This window comes from Hippocampus guttulatus, chromosome 16 (genome assembly GCF_054856545.1).
Source record: "Hippocampus guttulatus isolate MCC_2025c chromosome 16, RoL_Hgut_1.0, whole genome shotgun sequence".
Lineage (NCBI taxonomy): Eukaryota > Metazoa > Chordata > Actinopteri > Syngnathiformes > Syngnathidae > Hippocampus > Hippocampus guttulatus.
In genome coordinates, this window is record NC_141276.1 from 12,928,971 (window position 1) to 12,949,693 (window position 20,723).

The window sequence follows — 20,723 nt, forward strand, 5'->3', positions numbered from 1 at the left end:
ATGCCCTCGTAAGCCATTATGGTGGAATAGAGAATACAACGAAAATCCCCTCCTCCTCCACATACTCTCTCTCTCGAGGGTGAGTGATGGATGTCTTTGCAATAAAATATCTGATTTTAAAAATACATATTTTTAGATCATATTCAGATGGGCCTTGAGATACAAGTGACAAAATGTCCAAGTATTTATCATTCGGAATATTTTTTATCTTTTGCTTTGACTCAAGAGTGTAAATTTGAGATACAAGCACTGATTTGGGAAATGGTGAACAATGAAACAAACAAAAAATAATAAATAAGCGGCTTCAAACTGTTTATTGGCACCCACAGGTATCCTGGCAGGGTCCTTTCATTCAAATAAAAAAAAAAGAAACTCTTTCCAATAATGCAAATCAAGTGTTCTTATTGGACCATTGCAGATCACTTGTCCTGCACAATAAGAGGAAAAACAGTCAATTCTATTTGACCATCAACAAATAGGCTTTATAAATGAGTACATCAGAATTTGAAGCCTCTGTTTGTAGGATTTTAAACTAAAAAGATAAGCACCTGACGTTTTCAGTGGCGCAACTGGGTGTATTTTAGGCCAGAATCGCATCACCCCTCCATCTGGATGCCGAGAACTGTTTTGCGATCTGTCAGTGCTGATATGTCGCATTAGGCAGCCGAACAGCAAAGCCTGTCAAGCTTTCTTCGAATCTTTCTGGCAAATACCATCATCGTCATTGTGGTCACATACAAGCTTGGGGGAGAAACTGCCCTGGAAATGCAGGGGAAAAAAATCAGTTATTCCAAATAATCCCAGAGGTGTCGGTACTTCAGAGTGGAAATCATTATTTTCCTGTGGTTTTTTTTCTCCTCATTTAAAATGCTATTAAGATTTGAAGGACAGTTAAAATATGAATTTAGACTTTCAAATGTGAAGCTTGAGTCATGAAAAAGCAAAGACAAAAAAAGTTTTGCTGAGCTTCTAAATGTAAATATTAGAGCCCAACCGATGAAGATGCCAACACTTGGCAGGATAAAATTCAGAAACCAATGGATAGGCCGATTCATTTAAAAAATATATATAAAATGAATACACTAATTTCTTTTTGGTCCCTCAATGCTCACAGAATAAACAAATAAATAAATAAATACACACACACCCTGTATATCAAATAACAATTAGTCAGAAAATATGAATGTTTTACATCACTCTATCCTTAAGTATTTGTATAATTTTACAACAGAGAAAAATCTGCTAAAATTAGCCGCTAATGGGGGGAGGGGGTTGGAGGAAAGTTTGAATGTCATTATCTTTGTCTTATGTTGTAAATGTGTTAATGTGTTGAAAAAGGAAAGTGTAAAAATAGACCAAAAATATATACTAATTCCAGTGTATTTGTTTTTGTACAAAATCATGCTTAATTAAAATGTTTTGCCTATTTCATCCCGATTAAGTTAGAGCGCTAGGTAGTCACAGTGGAACCTCTAAATTTGAAAACAATCAAGGTTTTCGGATTTTTGAACCATTTTTACAATTGGACATATTGGAAATGGGGACATCCAACTTGAAGCAAGGTACAGCCCCCCACCACACACACACACGCGCGCGCACGCGTATATCGATATTCAGACCGAATTCAAGCATTTTAACCGTTTCCAATCGTTGTTAGTAAAGGCATGAATCTTGGGTTTCTTGAAAAGATTATTTTGACCACTTATCCTGTGATGTGGCGTGATTTTATTTCCTTATTTGCACAGAACAAAACCGATAATGAACCATTGTTTGTTAGCTTCCTCCGCTTCTTCTTTGTATTGACTGCAGTGTGGATGTCCTGGGGCTCCATGCTGCCTCTCCTAGGTCAACCCGGGTACTACGCGAAACATCTGGTTTTGGGGAGGAGATTCGAGATTGTCAAGCGCGCCACACATTCTAAGGTTAGTTTTTAAAAAAACTGATTATTCTCTTGTCATGAGGAGGATAACTCACATTTTAAGATGTTTTAAATGTGTACCAGACTTTCGAGCTCGAGACGCAATCATGAAAAAGTGACGCATGAAAGCACTTCAATCAGGTTGAACTTTCTCTCGGTCAGAACAATGACTCACATTGTTTGCCAGTCAGTCACAAACAGCCAGTTTCCTCTTTTTATTCAGTGATAAATAATTTTCCTATGTCCATAGGCTTTTCGTGTAGACATCCGATCAAGGCAAGAGACAAATTAAGAGGGCACACTTTGCCACCATTTGAAAATAATACAAACAATGAGGTAAGAAGTTCTCTTTTCTTTTCTTTACACGTTGGTGCAACTATTCATGTTAGCTATACTGTTGAATGTACAGTCCTTCCGAAAACAGAAAATCCTGCCTTTGTGTCTGTACATCATAATCAAACAAAAACAGGGCATGGCACAATACTGGACCAACAAAGTGAGGAGGGGAACCGTTATAAAACTCTTAAGACTTGGTGACTTGGGCTTTGTGATTGTGCTCACACACACACACACACACACGCGCTCCAGTGTTTGTAATGTTATAATTTGCCAATCCGTCATTACCGATTTGTTGCTTTACTGTTGTATATGTTAGTTGCTCCATGTACAGCACTTTGTATGCGGCGATGGCTATTTGAAAGTGCTCTATAAATACAATTGAGTTGAGTTGAGAATCCATCAATGACATAATTGATCGGCTGCGCAGAATAAAACATGACGGCAAAACGCAATCTTGATCACTCCTAAAATGTTAACCGTGATGAGCCAAGGTTTCTCAACATATCAATATCTTTCAGGATTTTTTTTTTGTGGTGGTTTCATTGGTAATAATTTTTCCCAATGCATTTCAATGGGCATAAATGACACCGAAATGTTGGCAATTTGTGGCCCAGTCGGTCCCAAACCCAGGGTAACGAATTAAATAGATTAGTCCATTTTCTGATCTGATCGGTTATTGTGTTTTTTTTTTTTTTTACTCACTGATCAGTTCCAAAATCATGATTGTGTAAAACCCAGTAACTGTAGTTTTTTTGTTTGTTTTTTTGCACTTCAACAATACTATTGTTCACACACAGATATTAAAAAGTTTACGCCCTATTTTCATATCACTAATGGCAAACGCCAACACCAGAGCTCATGAAGTCGCTGGGGTGATTTAATCTTTCTATGCAGTATTTAGGATGACTTTGACCTTTCCCTGTTAGCCTTAACTTGAATTGAGATACCAAAACAATTTGTATTCATATATTCTATTCTTGTTTCTTGGTTGATAACCTCACCTTTGGGCCCAGGGGCTTCGCAGTGGGGTGTTTTTCCACCCGACAAAACTTCTTTGTGTAACATGCGCGTGTGTGTGTGTGTTCCATTCACAAAGCTCAAGAGCAGCACACTGAGGCGCAGCCCCATGAACGGACGTGACCTGCAGTCCCTTGTGCCTTCGTCGTCATATCAAAAGAGGACAAAGCAATGCTCCCTCCTCGCTCCCTTCCTGCGCTGACCTTAAAGAAGAATACCGCCGATTGTCAAGATCCACATCAGACGATTTCTCACCTTATGCAACTGCAGCTTTTTTGTCCAAAGGAGTCAATACCCGGAGCTATATTTAGCAGCGCAAGTCCCTTCAAAACGGCTTTGAAGCAGCACACTTAACCGCATGTCCTTGTGGCTGTACTTAGCAGTAACAAGAGTGCGAACAAATAGAAAAGGATGATGTCAATTCACAGTCTATTGGAACACTACTTCAGTCGTATTTTACTTATTAAATCAATGTGTTTGCCGTGAAAGCGACATTTGTTTCGAAATACGTCACACACACATTTGTCGATAATTGCTTCAAACGTGCAGAGACTGAGAACCACAGGGGTGCCTGGGGAGATACGAGTTTAATTTGTTCCGTGACCTTGCTCGTGACTCAAAGCACTCACATCTGAATTCGTGTTTCTCCACTGAAATGAAGGCAAACGCCATTAATTATGCATTCAATCACGAGCATTATGATTGAATGATGAAATTCAATTGATTGTGCTGCTCGTGGAAAACAAATGAACCGTATGTTAGCATTAACCTAGCAGTGTATCAAGTATCAAGTACAACTTTATTGTCAAATGTGCTGTACATACAGCACAGATTAAATTTCCTCCCTCTTAAACAGACAATAGACAACAAGAGGAGCCGCTGCGGGTGCCCGCTCCAGTGTCTTTCTTTAGGCACCTGTTTGAGCATTTTCAATACACAATGTGTAATTCCCTTTGCTTTAGGTTTAATTTGACACTAAACTTGAACTATGAGTGGCAATAAATGACTTGAAGTCTTTTTTTTTTCAAATACTGTAATCGCATCTGCCGAACTGCTGCTTGTTGTGCAGCGAGTTGAGTCATTGCCACCAGACAGTCTTCATACCTCAAGTCTGTACTTGCAAGTCAAGGGGGGGGGGGAGTTGACGTCAGCTCGTATGTCCAATTGAAATCACTCGTATCTCAAGGCACCACTGGATTAATTTTTCACTTAAGAGGGATTGCAAGTTCAATACAATTGCATTCAAGTTCGAGAACCATTTGGGCTAGTCAATGTAAGCTGTGTTGCATTCGGTGGCATTCTCCTTTGCTGGTGTGTGCGTGTGTGACCTCAGGGACGTGGTATGCGCGCTCATTTGCGCCACCCACACGCCTTCGTCTTGGGGGAACGGGGGAGGGGGGGGTCATAAGATGTGACGGGCGAGTGGCGACCCAGGTCAAGAGCCAGCACCTCCTCATTCACACTCAAAATACTTCTGTGGAAAGGCGAACACAATAAAAATGTACAACAACAGAAAAAAAAATGAACACTGAAAAATAGCAAAGAGGTCCTAAACGTAGCAACATGGAAACATTGGTGACAGTGCGGATGTGTGCCAAGGGCAGCGTGGCCCGATATGGCCCAATGGGCAGGAGCGGTGTAGGGGGAGGAGTCAAGGGCTTCAGTGGTCCTTAAGAACTCTGTACAGGCGTTATCCCTGTAGTTGCCATGACAACGGCACCCTCGCCAGCAGAACCACAGAGACGCCATGTATGAAATGAACAGTGGCGGCGTGCCCGCCTCACCCATGCTCTCCCTCGCCACCTTGACCTTGGGTCATCTTTTAGAAGTTCAATACTTCAACAGGTCCCAGAAAATCGTGGCCAGAGAATTTTCTGTGGCTGCGTGTCCTGTCAATCCCGACAAATTATTCTGTTTGTCCAGAGGCAGGCACGGTCCAGCCTTCAGCCCGGGAGGCAGACTTTGCCGGCGAACAGCAGTCCGACTATCGTGAAGAAGATGGAGAGGACGAAGAGCACGTAGGAGGAGCCCACCACCGTGTTGTTGGGCAGCTTGTACGGTTGGCCTCCCACCTCGTTGATGTAGAAGCCTATGGGGAAGATGAGCGCCGCCATGCAGAACAGGATCACTGCATGAGCGAGAGATAAAACAGATCAATACACTTTATTAGGAACAGTTAGATGGGACCCCATTTTGCCTGCAGAACTGTCTGAACTTATGTGGCGCAAGCCTTTGTTTCTACCAAGCAGACTGCCTCCGTAAATGCTCCCAAAATATCCAATCGGTACGGTTCGCAGTTGACTTATAATGCTTTTCATACGTATTTTTCTCGGTTTTTAAACTTTGAAAAGGTTCATTCTCCGCCTCACATCAATGTCACCACACATTATTGGTAAAGCGGCCATCTGCTATCTCCACGTTTCTAAATTTTAACTGCCAATACGCGCGCCTCTGTCATTTCTTCACTTGTACTCCCTGTCATGTGACTGGCCCATTAGCCTATCTGCATAAACCTCCATTTGAACTGGTGAGGCCTTAAATGCAATTCATTCTGAAAGTGTACACCAAGACGAGTTGATGTTTACACTTTTGGGCAGCTCTGTACACCGCAGAATTAATGCTCATTTGTCTTCATTAGACGATGGGACGCTATCATGAATCACTGTCAAAAGTCAGAAGTTTCAGTTTCCAAAATACTTGTTCATATACAATACTACTCCAAGTAATTGAATGTAGCATCTCCCGCCGCAATTACATTTTTTTGGTTTTGGATCAAGCCCCAAATCCTCCTTTCGATCCTCTAGCTCAATTCTCACGTTCAATGTTGCTCCACAGATGCCAAGTTAGCTGTTTAAACTACTTGCTGGCTGAATAGCAGCTTTAAATTCCTCAGCAAGCTTGAAAGATGAAAACGAGGAAGTACGTTTAAAGCTTTCAAACAAAAAAAAAAAGAAAAGACAATCCAGCTCTATTTATCCACACCAGATAAGATGGAACTCAACACAGCACGAGCAACATCTCTGAGAAAACATGACAACACCAAGCGAGCAACAACCTGCACATCACAAACACAGTTTGATGACTAATAATGCAAATTACTGCTATATGAACATGATCCTCGTTAACCATATTCATTATTTTGGAAAGGCATAATAAGTCACACTAACAGGTTGCTGAATGAGCAACATCTGGCCGATAGCCTCCCATCTGTTTGGCCAGGAGATAATATTAGCCCTACCATATAAATTTGTGCTAAGAAGAATAAATTGGGGAAAAACGTCAAGATCCTATCGACTGAGCTAACAATAAAACGTCTTGTCCGGATCATAACTCTGGGGGGGGGAAAAAATAAATTATGGATCCTCAACACGTATTGAACAGTTGTCAATGCAAGGCAAGCATTGAGTGTTGATTGTTTGCAAGTATTAGTGCCCCTCTTCTCCAACAAGTCACACCCAAGAGAAATTTGAGTGTGTGCACTGAAATAGTCTGCACGGGTTACACAAAGCTTTCCATTCAGCACTTGTGGCCCGGAGCCCAATTCAACTGCTAGCTAGACTGGCCACCTTCTGCCCCTCCTTAATCACCTGCTTGGCCAGTTTGAATTGCCAAGTCATCGACTTTCTACCAGATTAATTTAGCCCAATGCTCTTCAAACTTGTTACGCTAAGTAACACATGAAAATATGCTTGATTCGCCATTTTGAAAAACTGTAAAACACAGAAGCGCAGTCCTAAGTGTTCATTCCTAAAAAGTAATAATGCTAGCCACTGTAACAATGACAGTTCGAACATGTAGAAAATGGTGAGAGAAAAAAACGGTAATTAAATGATTCATTTTAATAAAAATCGCACGGGGAAAAAATATTTCAAAATAAACAGTGAAAAAGTATTTAATCCAAAATATATTGTCGTGCAAAGTTAAATACAACTAAACTGTACTTAAACTGTTTAATGCTAATCGCTCTGCATCTGTGCGGAATGGCCTGAGGGCAGTTACAAATAATCTTGTGCGGAATGGCCTGAGGACAGTTACAAATTACAGGAACTGAACGACTATAGGCCTGCTGCTCTGACGTCTGTAGTCATGAAGTCCTTCGAATGCCTTGTGCTGGACCACCTAGAGAACATCAATGGACCCCTGCTCAACCCCCTGCAGTTTGTCTACTGAGCAAACAGGTCAGTGAACGATGTAGTCAACATGGGGGTGCATTACATCCTGGAGCACCTCAACGGGACAGTGCCCTACGCAAGGGTCACGTCTGTGGACTTCAGCTCTGCGTTCGAGACCATCATCCCTGAACTCCTCAGCTCCAAGCTTCTCCAGCTCAGTGTGTCTCCTATGATCTGCCAGTGGATCCTCATCTTCCTAACAGGCAGGGCACAACAGGTGAGGCTGGGAAGGACAACATCATCAACACGCACCACCAGAACTGGGGCGCCCCCAAGGATGCGTCCTCTCTCCACTGCTCTTCTCCCTCTACATTGACGACTGCACCTCAACACACCCAGCCGTCAAACCTAAAGTGCGACACCACAGTCATCGGCCTCATCAAAGACGGCGATGAGTCTGCGTACCGACAAGAAGTGGAGCAGCTGGCCCTCTGGTGCAGCCAACACAACCTGGAACTAAAATCCCCCAGATCCTGTCCACCACCTCCACCAGCTACTCCCTTCAGGTAAGCGCTATCGAACCATGCACACCAAAACCAGCAGACATTCAAAAAGCTTCTTCCCTCTCACCATTAACTCCCTAAATAGTAACTCAAATCAATAGTGGCCCTTTGCATTCTTACGCACCCCTGTGGAACAGTATTACCGCACTGATCATTGTAGCGCCAGCTCTCTACATACTTGAACAATTGTCATTGATCAATATTCCACAGCACCAGACACTAAAACTGCTTCGACACTTTCTGTTCTCAATCGTGTGTTTTTAATATTGGGAGAGTGTACCCTGGTAACTTGCATCCAACAAGTAATACAGGAGTACCAATTCATTGTAATGGGACTCCAAATGTCCAAGATACATCTTATGTTCGATTACAGCAAATAAAAATTCTAATTCCACTCAAAAGAGGCATTTCATCGTTTGTCGCTCTCTCTTCGTCACAGATAATCTCAGCACCCAACACTTCTCCTTGTCACATTTATCTTCTGTATTCAAATTACCTGTGAGTTAATGAAGCTATTGCTTTTCCAGCAACTGAAAAAGAGCAGACTCAGATCAGGATTTTCTTGACTCATTCATACGATGGCCAATCAAACTGACGTGGACCACGCACTGCTGCTTTAATTGGAGTAACGGTGCAGAGGTTAAGGAGTCGCTCGTGGTTTTTCGCCATAGCTCTGGAATCCCAGTAATTAGGTTGTGTCATATTGTTTGGCATGAGGCGACATAAATTACATCGAGCCTAATTTACTTTGTCTGATTATACGTCAAGTAACATGGCTGGTGCTCAAGGTGAGCACTGTTAATTGAATGTTCTCATCGAGTCCTCTGAAATCCCTCTTTCTTTTCAGAGTCAGTGGCCAAAAGATGAGCCGTCCATTATCACAGTTCGAGCGCAGCAACCTTGAAAGGACAAACAAAACACATCTGCCTCCTCATCCCTGTGAAGCCTAAAATAGAATGTTGACTGAAGAATCCTCAACTTTGTACTTTTTGTCCCCCACGAAAACATATTGCATCGGTTCTGGTTTTCTCATTTAAGCCACTGGTGATTTTGCTGTAATACTGTTGTTAATACACCTCGTGTCTTGTTTGACCACTAGCAGCACAGCAGGGGAAGGCGATTGCTCGCGGTTGCCAAGGTAACAGCATGCTCCCGCCCCCACCTCCTCTGGGTGTGTACTTGTTTAATGGTGGATAAAAATTAAAGCCAAGATTTTAGTACGTACTTGTGCTGATGGAAAAGCTCTGATACTATGACACTAACCTGACATGGCTAAATACAGTCGTTGGGAGCCATGTCAGTCATGTGAGGATCTTTTTAGGTGAAGCGATTTGTCAACTTTACTACTCCAGGGTATACTGTACATGTGGTCTCTGAACATAGATTTTACTTACAGAAACCCCCCCCCCCCCATAAATAAATAGAAAGACTAGTCAGCTTTTCATCTGACATGCAAATCACAAGGGAGGGCGTCAGAGCCCGTCAAACATAGACGTCAGCAATATAAAACGCGTCCGGCAGTCTAAAAATGTAATGGCTGCATTCCAGGCTACGCCGTGGCGTCATCCGCATAAGCGTGCTCGCGGCTGTCTATTCTCTGAGCCGAGCGACCATTCAACACCCACACAGCCAGATGAACGCGGTGGCTCTGTCAAACAATGAGATGGAGTTGTTCATCAATTTGAGAATTTTGTGGAGAAAACAACAAAGAGTGGCGATGTTCAAGCAAAACAAAACAGAGAACAATACATGGCTGCCATGGAAGCAAAAATAAAGGCTGCCTTTTGGATTATTAAAATGTCGGGAGAACGTGGATAAAATATCCATAACAACACTGTTCTCTCTGGGAGACTCAGAGGAGCATAGCCCAATCAATTTGAAGAAGCCTAAAAATACCATAGCGGGAATATATATACTCAAGCAGCGCAGACACTTTTGTAAAAGATATATCAAGGCGGATTCAGTGAGACGGAGCAAAGTGGGGAAAGCTTCGGGGAGAAGATGCTGACAGTGAGTCCAGCGAAGCAAAATTAACTCTCGTTGTGCAGCTCACTTACTGCCGGTGAAGGCGATCCAGCGGGCGTACTTGGTGGCCTCTCGGCGCCAGTGTGATGCCACGAGGAGTCCACAGGTAACAGTGAGGGAGATGATGCCCATGATTATGAAGAACAGCGTGGTGACCCACTCAGGGGGCAACCGGGGAGGGATGCAAGTCCGGTCCCGTCCGTGGATGGTCTGACATTGCCGAACTAGACCAACTGTGAGGGCACCTGGATGGGGAAATCACGTTTTGATTACACTCACTTGAGTTAGCAACATTTCCACAAATAGTGGCCAGGATTTTATCCTTTTTTTTTAATGAAAGCAACATTACAGATGGGCAGGTTAGTTTTGGGGGGTGCTACTTTTATTTTAATCCACAAATTTGTTTAATCCACGAATTTGTGTTTGGCTGGTTACCACGTCCACCTCACACTGTAGAGGTGCACGGTTCGAGTCCGGCCCCGGCCTTCCTGTGTGGAGTTTGCTGGCTTTTCTATGGGTACTCCGGTTTCCTCCCACATTCTCAAAACATGCGTGACAGGTTGATGGAACACTCTAAATTGTCTCTATGTGTGATTGTGAGTGTGAATGGTTGTTTGTCTATGTGTGCCCTGTGATTGGCTGGCAACCGGTTCAGGGTGTATTCCACTGGCCGAAGAAAGCTGTGATAGGCTCCAGCACGCCCATGACCCCTGTGAGGATTAGCGAATTAGAAAATGGATGGATGGATAATTTTTAGTAAATGATTCATCGCAAAAAATGTGAGTCATTGATGCTTGTCTTTTTTTTTTTTTTAATAATCAACTAACTTAAAAACCTTACGCCATAAATTTACCACAAACTATGATCAAAAAAAGGTTCGAAATTATATCAAACTTATCTTACAACAATACACTGAACTCATTCACTCCAAAAGACGTTTTTAAACGTCTTTTCAGACTTGGTCCAGAATTGGCTGGTACTGAATGAGTTAAAAGGAATGGCTTTAAGATGATTTGATTGTGAAAAAAATGCACAAGTGAAGCAGAAGCAACATAAAAGACTAAATGGGGCAGGGAACCATTGCTCTATATGCGTGTTACCCATCAAATGACAAACTATCGGCTGCCACTGCAGTTGTTTGATAACATTCAAAGTTCACTTTGCAGCCAAAACAAATGACATTGTGTACACCCGGTGAAGCTACTTCCCAAACTATCCATGGACATTATATCACCCCCCAAACCCATCTTACATAACTAACCTCTGGGCTGAGTCTACCCCAGGGGAAAAGAAGCAAGAAAAGTTCAAATTCAATGGTGTCACAGTAGGCAGGCAGCACCAATTTCAGGGAATTTGTGTCTGAAATAATGACACGAACCTGAGAGAGAAGAGCAAAGTGTGATTCCCTCGCTGACTAGACAACTTGACAAAGCACAGACCGGGGCTAGGCAGGAATGGAAAGACTTCTTTAATTTGCCACAGATTCTGTGATATCCTTGTCCACACGGTGGCTCTAATTATACCAGCGTGCATACATTTTCATTTGGAGGGCTTGGGAAACTATCAATTATCTATGACTTGTTTATTGTTCATGTCAGCCTTGATGGCTATGTACTCCATTTATTGTAAATACAGGGATCTATCTATTGATCTATGTACAGTGCTACCTCTACTTACAAAATTAATTGGTTCTGGAAGAAATTTCTTAACTAGAAAATTTTGTCAGTCGAGACGCGTTTTCCATGTAAATGCCCTATCCGTTCCAACACCCCCCCCTCCCCCCAAAATTCAGATGAATGTTTTCTAAAGCATAAAAATGCATCAAAATAGGTAACAAATACGTGTTACAATTAGATTATAGCACAATAAACGAGAGTTGTGCATAACGTAAAAAACAAAGAATAGAATAAAGAAAAATAAATGATGGTCATTTAATTTTTAACTGCGTCCTCATCGGGGTTTTTTGCCCTCTTTAGTTCATGTTCTCTTTTAGAAGTGGTTTTTGCCTGGCGTTTCGTTAAGAACTGATCCAAGGACATTTGGTTTTGTCGACTTTTAACAATCCTTCAAAAATGTCCAAGGCAAACATCAGCAAAGTGAGTGATCGCCTGACTGATGAACACTTTTTTTGGGTAATTCACATTTACGTAAAACTATCGTAACGCCCCATGGCTCGAGGGGCGAATGACAAGTGCGCTGCATAGACACATATCTATCTATATATACACACACACACATAGACATATACGGTAGAGGTCCCTCTTAGCCAATGGGATGCCAGGAAGATGCTCGGTAATAGCCAATGGCAGAGCAGCTTTAAGTATGTTGCGTTCAGGAAAGTCAAGAGCTGCGACTAACAGGCCATTCTGTATTTTTACCTTTCGTATCTTGAAATTTCTTTCATAACAACAGGCAATATCCTCCTGTTGAGGCGTTTTGTAACTTGAAAATTTCATATGAAGAGACGTTCGTAAAGTAGAGGTACCACTGTATCTAATCCACAAATTTTGGCAATTAAATACTGAGTCGTGAAGGTTTCTCCTAAATCTACTCAAGCAAACAGGCTCTTAAAATTGTCATCATGACGCATCATAAAGCCCACTGCAAATGGATGCTGGTGTACTGGACATGACCAGATTAGATCAGACAGAGGGACAAATGTATGGCCTCGGGTATCGAAATGAGGAAGAGCGGCAGCGCAGCAAAAGTGTCAGCAGTCGGAGCTTGGAACATGACTCACTGGCAACGGTGCAGCCACTCTCGATGGCGGAATTCAATTAGGCTGCACCTAAAGGGGAATTTCTACCTGACTAAGCAAAAGCAGATTAGTGCAGTGCACACTTCATGCCTGCTAGTGCTTTCAATCAGCGGGTTATCCGTCACACGTAATTACCAAATGTAGACAAATAATGGGGTGCCGCCACTGCTGCTGCTCCTGCTGCACTGTGTCCAGAGATGCAAATGCAAAATGGTTAAATAAAATACTTAAATTGTCATCTCGACAGCCAGGCCTCGTCCGTGGGCTTTCCAAAGTACAAAATGATTCTCGAGTAAGGTCTATAAAACACACTGTCTTCTCTTGCAGCCTGCCAAGTGAACATCATTTCAAAACGTTCACCATATACCGAAAGACGGTAAGTATATTTGTCTGTAACGTCCATTTTGGAACGAGCTATTGTCGCCCCTTAGTATTTTAGCGGTCAAGAGGAACTCCTGCCCCTTGTATTAAACCCAGTGATAGCCTGCCTTTGACTGCGACAACAAAGCAAAACCGCTATACAGCTCACGCAAACAACGCCTGCCATTCAAAAGCAACTACTGTCAGCGTGAGCTAAATATACGCCGGGAAAGGGTAGCTTTGCCTCAGAGCTTATCTTATCGTCATGGGAACTCCTTTGTCACTGGATAGAGCACTTATGAGGTAACTCCATGAGGGATTGAAAATAGAGGTCACGGGGAAAAGCAAATACAGCACCTTAATGACTTGCAGGTGATTTTGAAAGTCAACCTTCTATTACGGAGTAACCATGGCCATGTTGAAGAACGGGAGGTGTGAGAGGTCAACTTGTGCTAAGAACAGGAGAACATGGGATTTAAGGGGAACCGCTTTACAACCACTTCCCCGGAATCTTTGGCTATCCCGCTGTTTCAGTGGCTCTCCGTGGAATGTCCTGCCAACAGACCGGACGGCAGACGCACAGCATGGGACGTGGACGACGCCTGTTGTGGTTCCACCTTTTTCAGGATCAAGTATAGGCTTTTCAGCAAAGCAAAAGCACGCTAAATGCGTGCAGTGTGTGTTGTGACAGGACGAGCCATTTTTGGGAGTGCTCACTGCAGTGTTTTTCCACAAGAGAGGTTGTACAAGTGTACTCAATTCCCCATTAAAGCAATGGTGGCTATCGCTTGAAGTCGATTACTTGCTCAACACATTTTTGCATCAACAACATAAACACCAGAACAGGTCAATGTCTGCCATCACCACCAGTACACCCCAATTTTTGTTTAAATCCAGCCTACATGCCACAGACGCAGGCCGGCGCGCTCCACTTTTTTTTGCAAGTCACTGCACCGCCCCGACTCACTGATCCTATCACAAATCACACTCAGACACTTTCACTTCCTCAGAGTCAGTCAGAATTTACAAAACTCTAGCAAGGACCCGAGTAACGCGGTCAGTAGCAAGGTCACTGCAATACATCCCTGCAAAGTATTCGCCTCTTCTATGATTTTTGTTTAGTACCGCACTGTGGCAAGTAGCGACCCTGCAGTTGCGTTGGGTGAATTGGAATGAGACTTTTACTATTTCCGACTGTCTGCGAGGCAGTGAAGGCGTTTGAACGTGATTTTATAAATACAGTCATACCTCGGTTTTCGACCATAATCCGTTCCAGAAGGCTGTTCGAAAACCGAAACCACGCTCTTTAAAAAAAAATAATAATAAATAAACATTATTGAACACATCCGCTCACAATGGAGAACGCTACACGAGGAAGCGTCACTTCCTCGTCTACCCGAGGAAGTGTCACTTCCTCATGTAAGGAAGGTGAGAGGAGTCAAGTGGCACATTCAAGTGCGCTCAGTTTGGTCAAGAACCGATTTTCGGTCGTAATCCGAGGCATAAAAAACTCAAAATTTTTGGTCGAAAACCAATTTGGTCAAGAACAGAGACATTCGAAAACCGAGGTTTGACTGTAATTATAAATAATTGATTAGCTAGCATTGACCCATCTATCATAATTTTTGCAAAGACTGTAATTTCCCAACCTACAACCTGCAAAATAGGCTAGCAAAAAGTCTTAAGTCATTCAAACAACTATCAAACACGACACAATTTTCACCTGTGCTGTATAGCACATTTGACAATAAAGTTGTATTCAATTCAATTCAAAACAATACATATTTATTTATGTAGAGCATGAAATCTCTCAACAATAACATTCTCTTCCGTTGTGAACACTATAAAAATACAACAAATCAACTCGTGGAATACGCACCGTGTGAGTCCAATGGGAATTCAAATGGACGCCCGGCAAATTTTCAACTACACAGAAAAAAAATTGAAAGTGTTTCACCCACTGACAAGTGATTTGAACATAATGTTCATGTTGCATGCACACGCCCCGAGCTTGTTTGTATCCACAACCGAGAAAATGTGCGCCCATTAGGCAGCAGACATGGCCCGCATTACTTCACCATTACTAGTTGACAGACAATTTCCAACGATAAGGGCTCCTCTGCTAACATTTGCGCCACCATTGTGCCCTGCTGCTGCCTGCAATTTAACACACTTGGATCAAAAAACAAAAATGAAGCTCTCGCCATGCATTGGTCCAAATGAGAGGAAACGGCTGCAGTAACTGCTCATCCTCAGCATGACGATGCTATCGTTAGCGGGGCATTGAGGGCACTGCTGTTTGTAAACTCTGGCGGGATGAGTCAAAGGCGCTGCTGAAATGCGTGGTGAGCAGAAAGAACAGCAGCCAACAGCTGTTTTCTTGCAAGTGATAGGGGCTTTAACAATCGCCCACTAACAATGGAGCACAAAACAAAGGACTTTTTTTTGTTCCTAATTTCACAAAACAAGGTTCATGAAAAATCTCTTCCGGTATCTTGATGAACAGTTAATTGGAATTTAACAAATGCCAATTTTTGTCGCGATATCAAGTGTTGCAAGACTTTCAACATAGCAATCCAAGTGCAAGCATTACAGGGGGGAAAAAAAATACTATTGAGTTTTTAATTGAAAATGAATCAGCGTAGGGGATGCACCTTTCAAATTGCAATCTGATGGACTGCAAATGAACTCTTCTACGATAGCTCCCAAGTCGCTGGCAGCTGAAAAACATCTTTCACTTCGAGCAAAGAGAGTCAAAGCTATAAATGGGTTTCAGTGCGGACTAAATGATTGCTTAGGATTACACTGCGCGGCAAGTCATTGTTGATCAATGGCTTTTGAAAGTGATTGCTTTAGGCAGCAACATTTGGCTCAGTATGATAATGGCATAAAAAGCGGCGGTCAGAACATTTGGACATTTCCCATATCATGAAAAATATTACTGATCAATCATCCGTGCTTAATGCCATTCCAAGTCGAGGTTTGCTGTCAAATTTAACGAGCCAAATGGTGCAGCAACAAAGACAACATAACAATGCACACAGTGAAAACGACTTACTCTTACTGCAGCTTACTGTGCACTTGTGACCATCGAAATTATGTCAAATGTTACTTCAACCGTACCGAAGTTGCTGCCAGAAGGATGTACTGGCATGAACTTTTTTTTACTTTGATTTGTACGCTAGGTCTTGCACCAAACATTGCCCCCCCCCCCCCCCCCAATTTGGTTCGATATCTATTTCTGCCTAATTATGCAGCAAATGAGATGGGACTGAATCCATTGTGCCCTACCCACTGCTATTTAGCGCAAGTGCCTCAGGTACACACAATCATCTTGTTGACATAACATGAAATTGATTGAATTCCACAAGTTGGACAGCGTTGTTTGAAACAAATCAATTTCTTGTGCCCATCTTGCGTTAACATTCAGCGAGGATTCACACCACTGCCAAAAACAAAAGGACAGATGTGGCATGTTTAACTGTGAAGATAAGGTGTGGGGAAAATGGGCAGGCTGAAATGAAACAATGAAAAACACACACACACACACACACACACACACACACAAAAAAACCACACACTTCATGTAATAAAGCGTCACCGGTCTCAGGTCGTAACTTGAAGAGAAGAAGGTAGTCTCTTCTTGGATATGATTTTGCCGTTTTCAGACGAGTGCGAGCGCCCAGAGTGAATCAGAGGTTCTTGAGGCTCTGGAGAGTGACGTCCACTTTAAGTGGCGGGTATGGAGGGCGCAGTCATTAAGCGGAGCTGCCAAGAATCACACTGCAGCAACAATGGCTCAACCCAGGAAATCAGCCTCAAGTGTTATTGCCCGAGGATATCACGCTGACGTGAGGACAATGTCAAGACTCCACACGTCGTGGTGGTCACTCACTGCACTCCATCTCATCTGAGGAGTTTCTACGAGACTGTAGACAATGTGGATTCTTTAGAAGGTTATAGGACTATGGTTGTACCTCTACTTACGAACGTCTCGAAATTTTCACGTTACGAAACACCTCAACAGGAAAATATTGCCTCTTGTTACGAAAGAAATTTCAAGATATGAAAGGTAAAAATACAGTTTGGGCTGCTACTCGCAGCTCCGAGTTTCCTGAACGCAACATACTGTACTTACAGCTGCTCTGCCATTGGCTATTCTCTAGCATCTTCCAGGCATCCTCTTGGCTAAGACGGACCTCTACTGTTGATAGATAAATATATATGTGTCTATGCAGCGTCCGTGTCATTCGCCCCTTGGGCCAGGAAGCAGTCTGATAGTTTTAGGTAAATGTGAATCACCCAGGAAAAAGTGTTCACCAGCAGGGCGATTGCTCCCTATATCTGATGTTTGCCTTGGACATTTTTGAAGGATTGTTAAAAGCCGACAAAAGCAAACATCCTTGGATCAGTTCTTTACAAAACGCCAGGCAAAAACCACTTCTGAGAGAGAATGTGAACTAAAGAGGGCAAAAAACGATGAGGACGCAGTTAAGTTAAATGACCATGGTTGTTATTCTTTACTCTATTCTTTGTTTGTTGCACAACTGTCATTTATTGTGCAATGATCTAATTGTAACATGTATTTGTCACATATTTTGATGCATTTTTATGCTTTAGAAAACATTTATGTTTGAATTTTGTGGGGGCTTGGAACGAATTAGGGCATTTACATGGAAAACGCATCTCTACTCACAAAATTTTCTAGTTTAGAAATTTCTTCCAGAACCAATTCATTTCATAAGTAGAGGTTCCACTGTACTGAGAAATGCTCAGCTTCACGTACTTCCCCCGGCTCATTTAAATGTCCATCCTTATCATAAATGATTGAATCATTTGGATCCAACTATTGCGCGTGATGCTCAGGTCTTATTGTGGTGCCAAGGTACTTATCTGATTAGAACATCGAACTGTTAAGCTGTATTCCGCAAAGTGTACAAGATAACATCTGGTTGTGATCAAATGTTCCTTTCCCTACTTCGAAACGGACCAAAAATGGTTTATCCGCGTATTTAATCATGTAACATTCCAGTCCAAGTTATAGTGGGTGTCATATACTGTCAGTGATTATAAAACTGAAAATCAAAGGCCAAACGGTAAAATATGACAGGCTTCAGATCCTTAAAATTGTGTTGCTGTATGCAAATGAGTTTAGAACAGGTTGCATGCATCAGTGCGTGACACCGCTTAGCTTAGCTTCAGTTCAGTGAACCTCTCAAACAGAGGTAGGGAACTCCGGTTCCTCAAGAGGCATTTTCTGCCCGTTTTAGATTCCTCCCCTACTCCAACACACCTGATTCAATTCTTCATGATCGTTTCAGGCCCCTACAGAGCTCGCTGGTGAGCTAATAATTCGAATCAGTTGTGTTGAAGTCGAGAGAGATCTAAAACAGGCAGGATATACCTGTAGCTCTCGAGGAACCGGAGTTCCCTACCCCTGCTCTAAAAGATTCATTTTACATGGGGTACATGTGTCTCTCTGTGCTGAGTAAAGTATTTTTTGGAGAACAGCAAACTTGGCATAATCGCCAGGAGTCAAAAGTCCTAATATCAATAAAAATAGCAATATTTCTTTGTCGGTGTAGTTTTTGAGTCATTAAAGTATTTGAGTCGTAATAACTAGACTTGTTTGTTGAATATGTTGTGTTTTGTTTGTCATTTTCTTAATTTTATTTTTTAAATATGACGACAGTAAATTAAGGACGATGCAAAGGCTAACTATTTGAAGGTCATCACCTGCCAATCACTTGCACTGTACTATTTGTTCATGACTATATATATAGAATTAAAATGAAATGTTTTTACATTTTATACCCAGTTATGTTTACACTGCAGATCATGTTAAGATAGTACCCTAAAAATTGCTTGGAAACCTTCCAAGGTGTTGTGATTAACAGTGAACCTGTAGCAATAAATTTCCATTACATTCTTACAGGAAAAAAAAAATCAAAATATACACAAATTGAATTGTAACCGACGATGATCTTTCACATGTATTTTGTTTTCACAAAGTAAAAACTTAAAATTAATTACTTCATTGTTTGTGTATATGTTAACTGGATATGATTGTACTTTTACTGCTTAGATTATTAAAACTGACTCATTGTATAACACGTGCATTTGTTTCGTCAATCAAAAAAAAAAAACCAAACCACTTACTGTTAATGCTGCTATGACCGACACTTTGTGGCTGGAACATGCAAAGAGCGAGTGAAAACAGTCTTCTGAAAACAGTTATTTGGACACTTGTTCCTTTGTCTGCACTTGGCTTTACGCAAAAACACACGAAGCATGATGGTGGCGCTGGGAGAGATAAGTATTATTTTTTAAATGGTAAATTTTTGACAGCCACTGATCTCAATTGCCCATAAATGAAAGGAGTAAATTCTAAGTGAATATCTGTTGATAAACGCAGCTTCACGGCTGCAGCGGACGAACATCCAACAAAAAGGCAACCAGAACTCCCCACTTACCTGCTGACTCGCCAGTGTTGATCCAGTCTGGGTTTGCAATGCTGGCTATTGCAAATATATCCGCCGCCAGAAACAGGCACCCTGAAATGATGGTTAGCTTATCCATATTTTCTCCTTCATCCAAGGAGCATGTTAATGACGAGGATGGGGAGGAGGCATGGATTAGTGGAGGAGAAATGTGGCGGTCGTTGTCCAAATCTGACCCCGGGGAGAGGGAAACAGTGGGGCGGCTGTAGTCGGTAACCTCGCTCCCCTCCTCTAGCACCTCAGCGGGATCCCGGCTGTTGTGCTTCCACTGTGCATTTTTTCGCAGCGATGTTTTAGTTCCCTTTCTCCACCACGCCGAAGGATCACATCTCAAAACGACCCGCTGGTCAAACAATAGCTCGCGGCGAAAGGGCTTGCGTTGTCCCCCACCGATGCTTTGGGAAGCATCGGGTAAAGATGTGGCTGGCTAGCAGGCGGCTAGCTACTTCCCAGATTTGGGCTCGGTGAGCCGAGCTGCGGCCCGCAGGCTGCGCGACGGCCGAGATGACGACTGGGTAAGCATTTCACACAGAAACCGAGGCGCGCAAGAAGCGAAGCAGTGCTATCCGTGGGTGGTTTGCTGTTGTTTTGGCGAAGTCACCATGGAAGACGAGAGCCCATCACCGTTGCGGCTTCCCGGTTCTCCCTCCGTTTGTTAGCCGAGCAGCCTCACTCCTCCCCGCTCCTTGTTCTTCTTCCATGGACCGCTGTTGCTGCTGCTGGTGTGGTGCTGGAGGTGGAAGAAGAGGAGGGGGGGAGAGTGGCAGGGGCGCAAGCGAATTGAGGTCCACGACGCGCCGTTACAGGTTCGAAAAGTGAGCGAGGGGCAACATGGCCCCGTGGTTGTTGTTAGGCGTCCCGAGCCGAGCCTATCGACCCACTTGGTCCACACACTCACTGCCCCGCGGTGGGGGATTCGTTCAATACTCTCGCGATATTATCGGATGGGGTTGGGTGGGGATAGGGGTAACATGGGGGGGGGGGGGGGGGGGGGGTCTTGTCCCGGGTCGCCCTGTCTGTGGAATTACATGGTTTTGAAAGTTTAATGTTTTTATGTACTGTATTTACCTAATTAAATAATTGGTTAATTTATCTGTTGTAAGCTGTGTACTTTGTACAAATGCAGCAAAC

At 42.8% G+C, this 20,723-nt stretch overlaps 1 protein-coding gene across 2 annotated transcripts; it reads right to left on the minus strand.

Annotated features, from left to right (window-relative positions):
* Window positions 1–2,118: 2,118 nt before the first annotated feature.
* On the minus strand, window positions 2,119–20,476 carry mosmoa (modulator of smoothened a). 2 transcript variants are annotated; one of them, XM_086132753.1, is made up of 3 exons: window positions 19,566–20,476; window positions 10,007–10,219; window positions 2,119–5,402 (listed from the first exon to the last, which is right to left on the minus strand). In XM_086132753.1, exons 1-3 carry the CDS (start codon window positions 19,669–19,671, stop codon window positions 5,218–5,220), a joined length of 504 nt encoding a protein of 167 aa, XP_085988879.1. In that variant the 5' UTR covers window positions 19,672–20,476; the 3' UTR covers window positions 2,119–5,217. The 2 variants fall into 2 exon arrangements, with proteins under 2 accessions (XP_085988879.1, XP_085988880.1); XM_086132754.1 differs by lacking the exon at window positions 19,566–20,476 and adding an exon at window positions 14,341–14,622.
* Between the last annotated feature and the right edge of the window lie 247 nt (window positions 20,477–20,723).

Coding starts and splice junctions, on each gene's coding strand:
- mosmoa (XM_086132753.1), bottom strand. CDS start 19,671: ATGGATAAGCTAACCATCATTTCAGGGTGCCTGTTTCTGGCGGCGGAT. Junction 10,220..19,565: donor CAACACTGGCGAGTCAGCAG/GTAAGTGGGGAG, acceptor TTCCCCATCCAG/GTGCCCTCACAGTTGGTCTA. Junction 5,403..10,006: donor CTGGATCGCCTTCACCGGCA/GTAAGTGAGCTG, acceptor TCGCTCATGCAG/TGATCCTGTTCTGCATGGCG.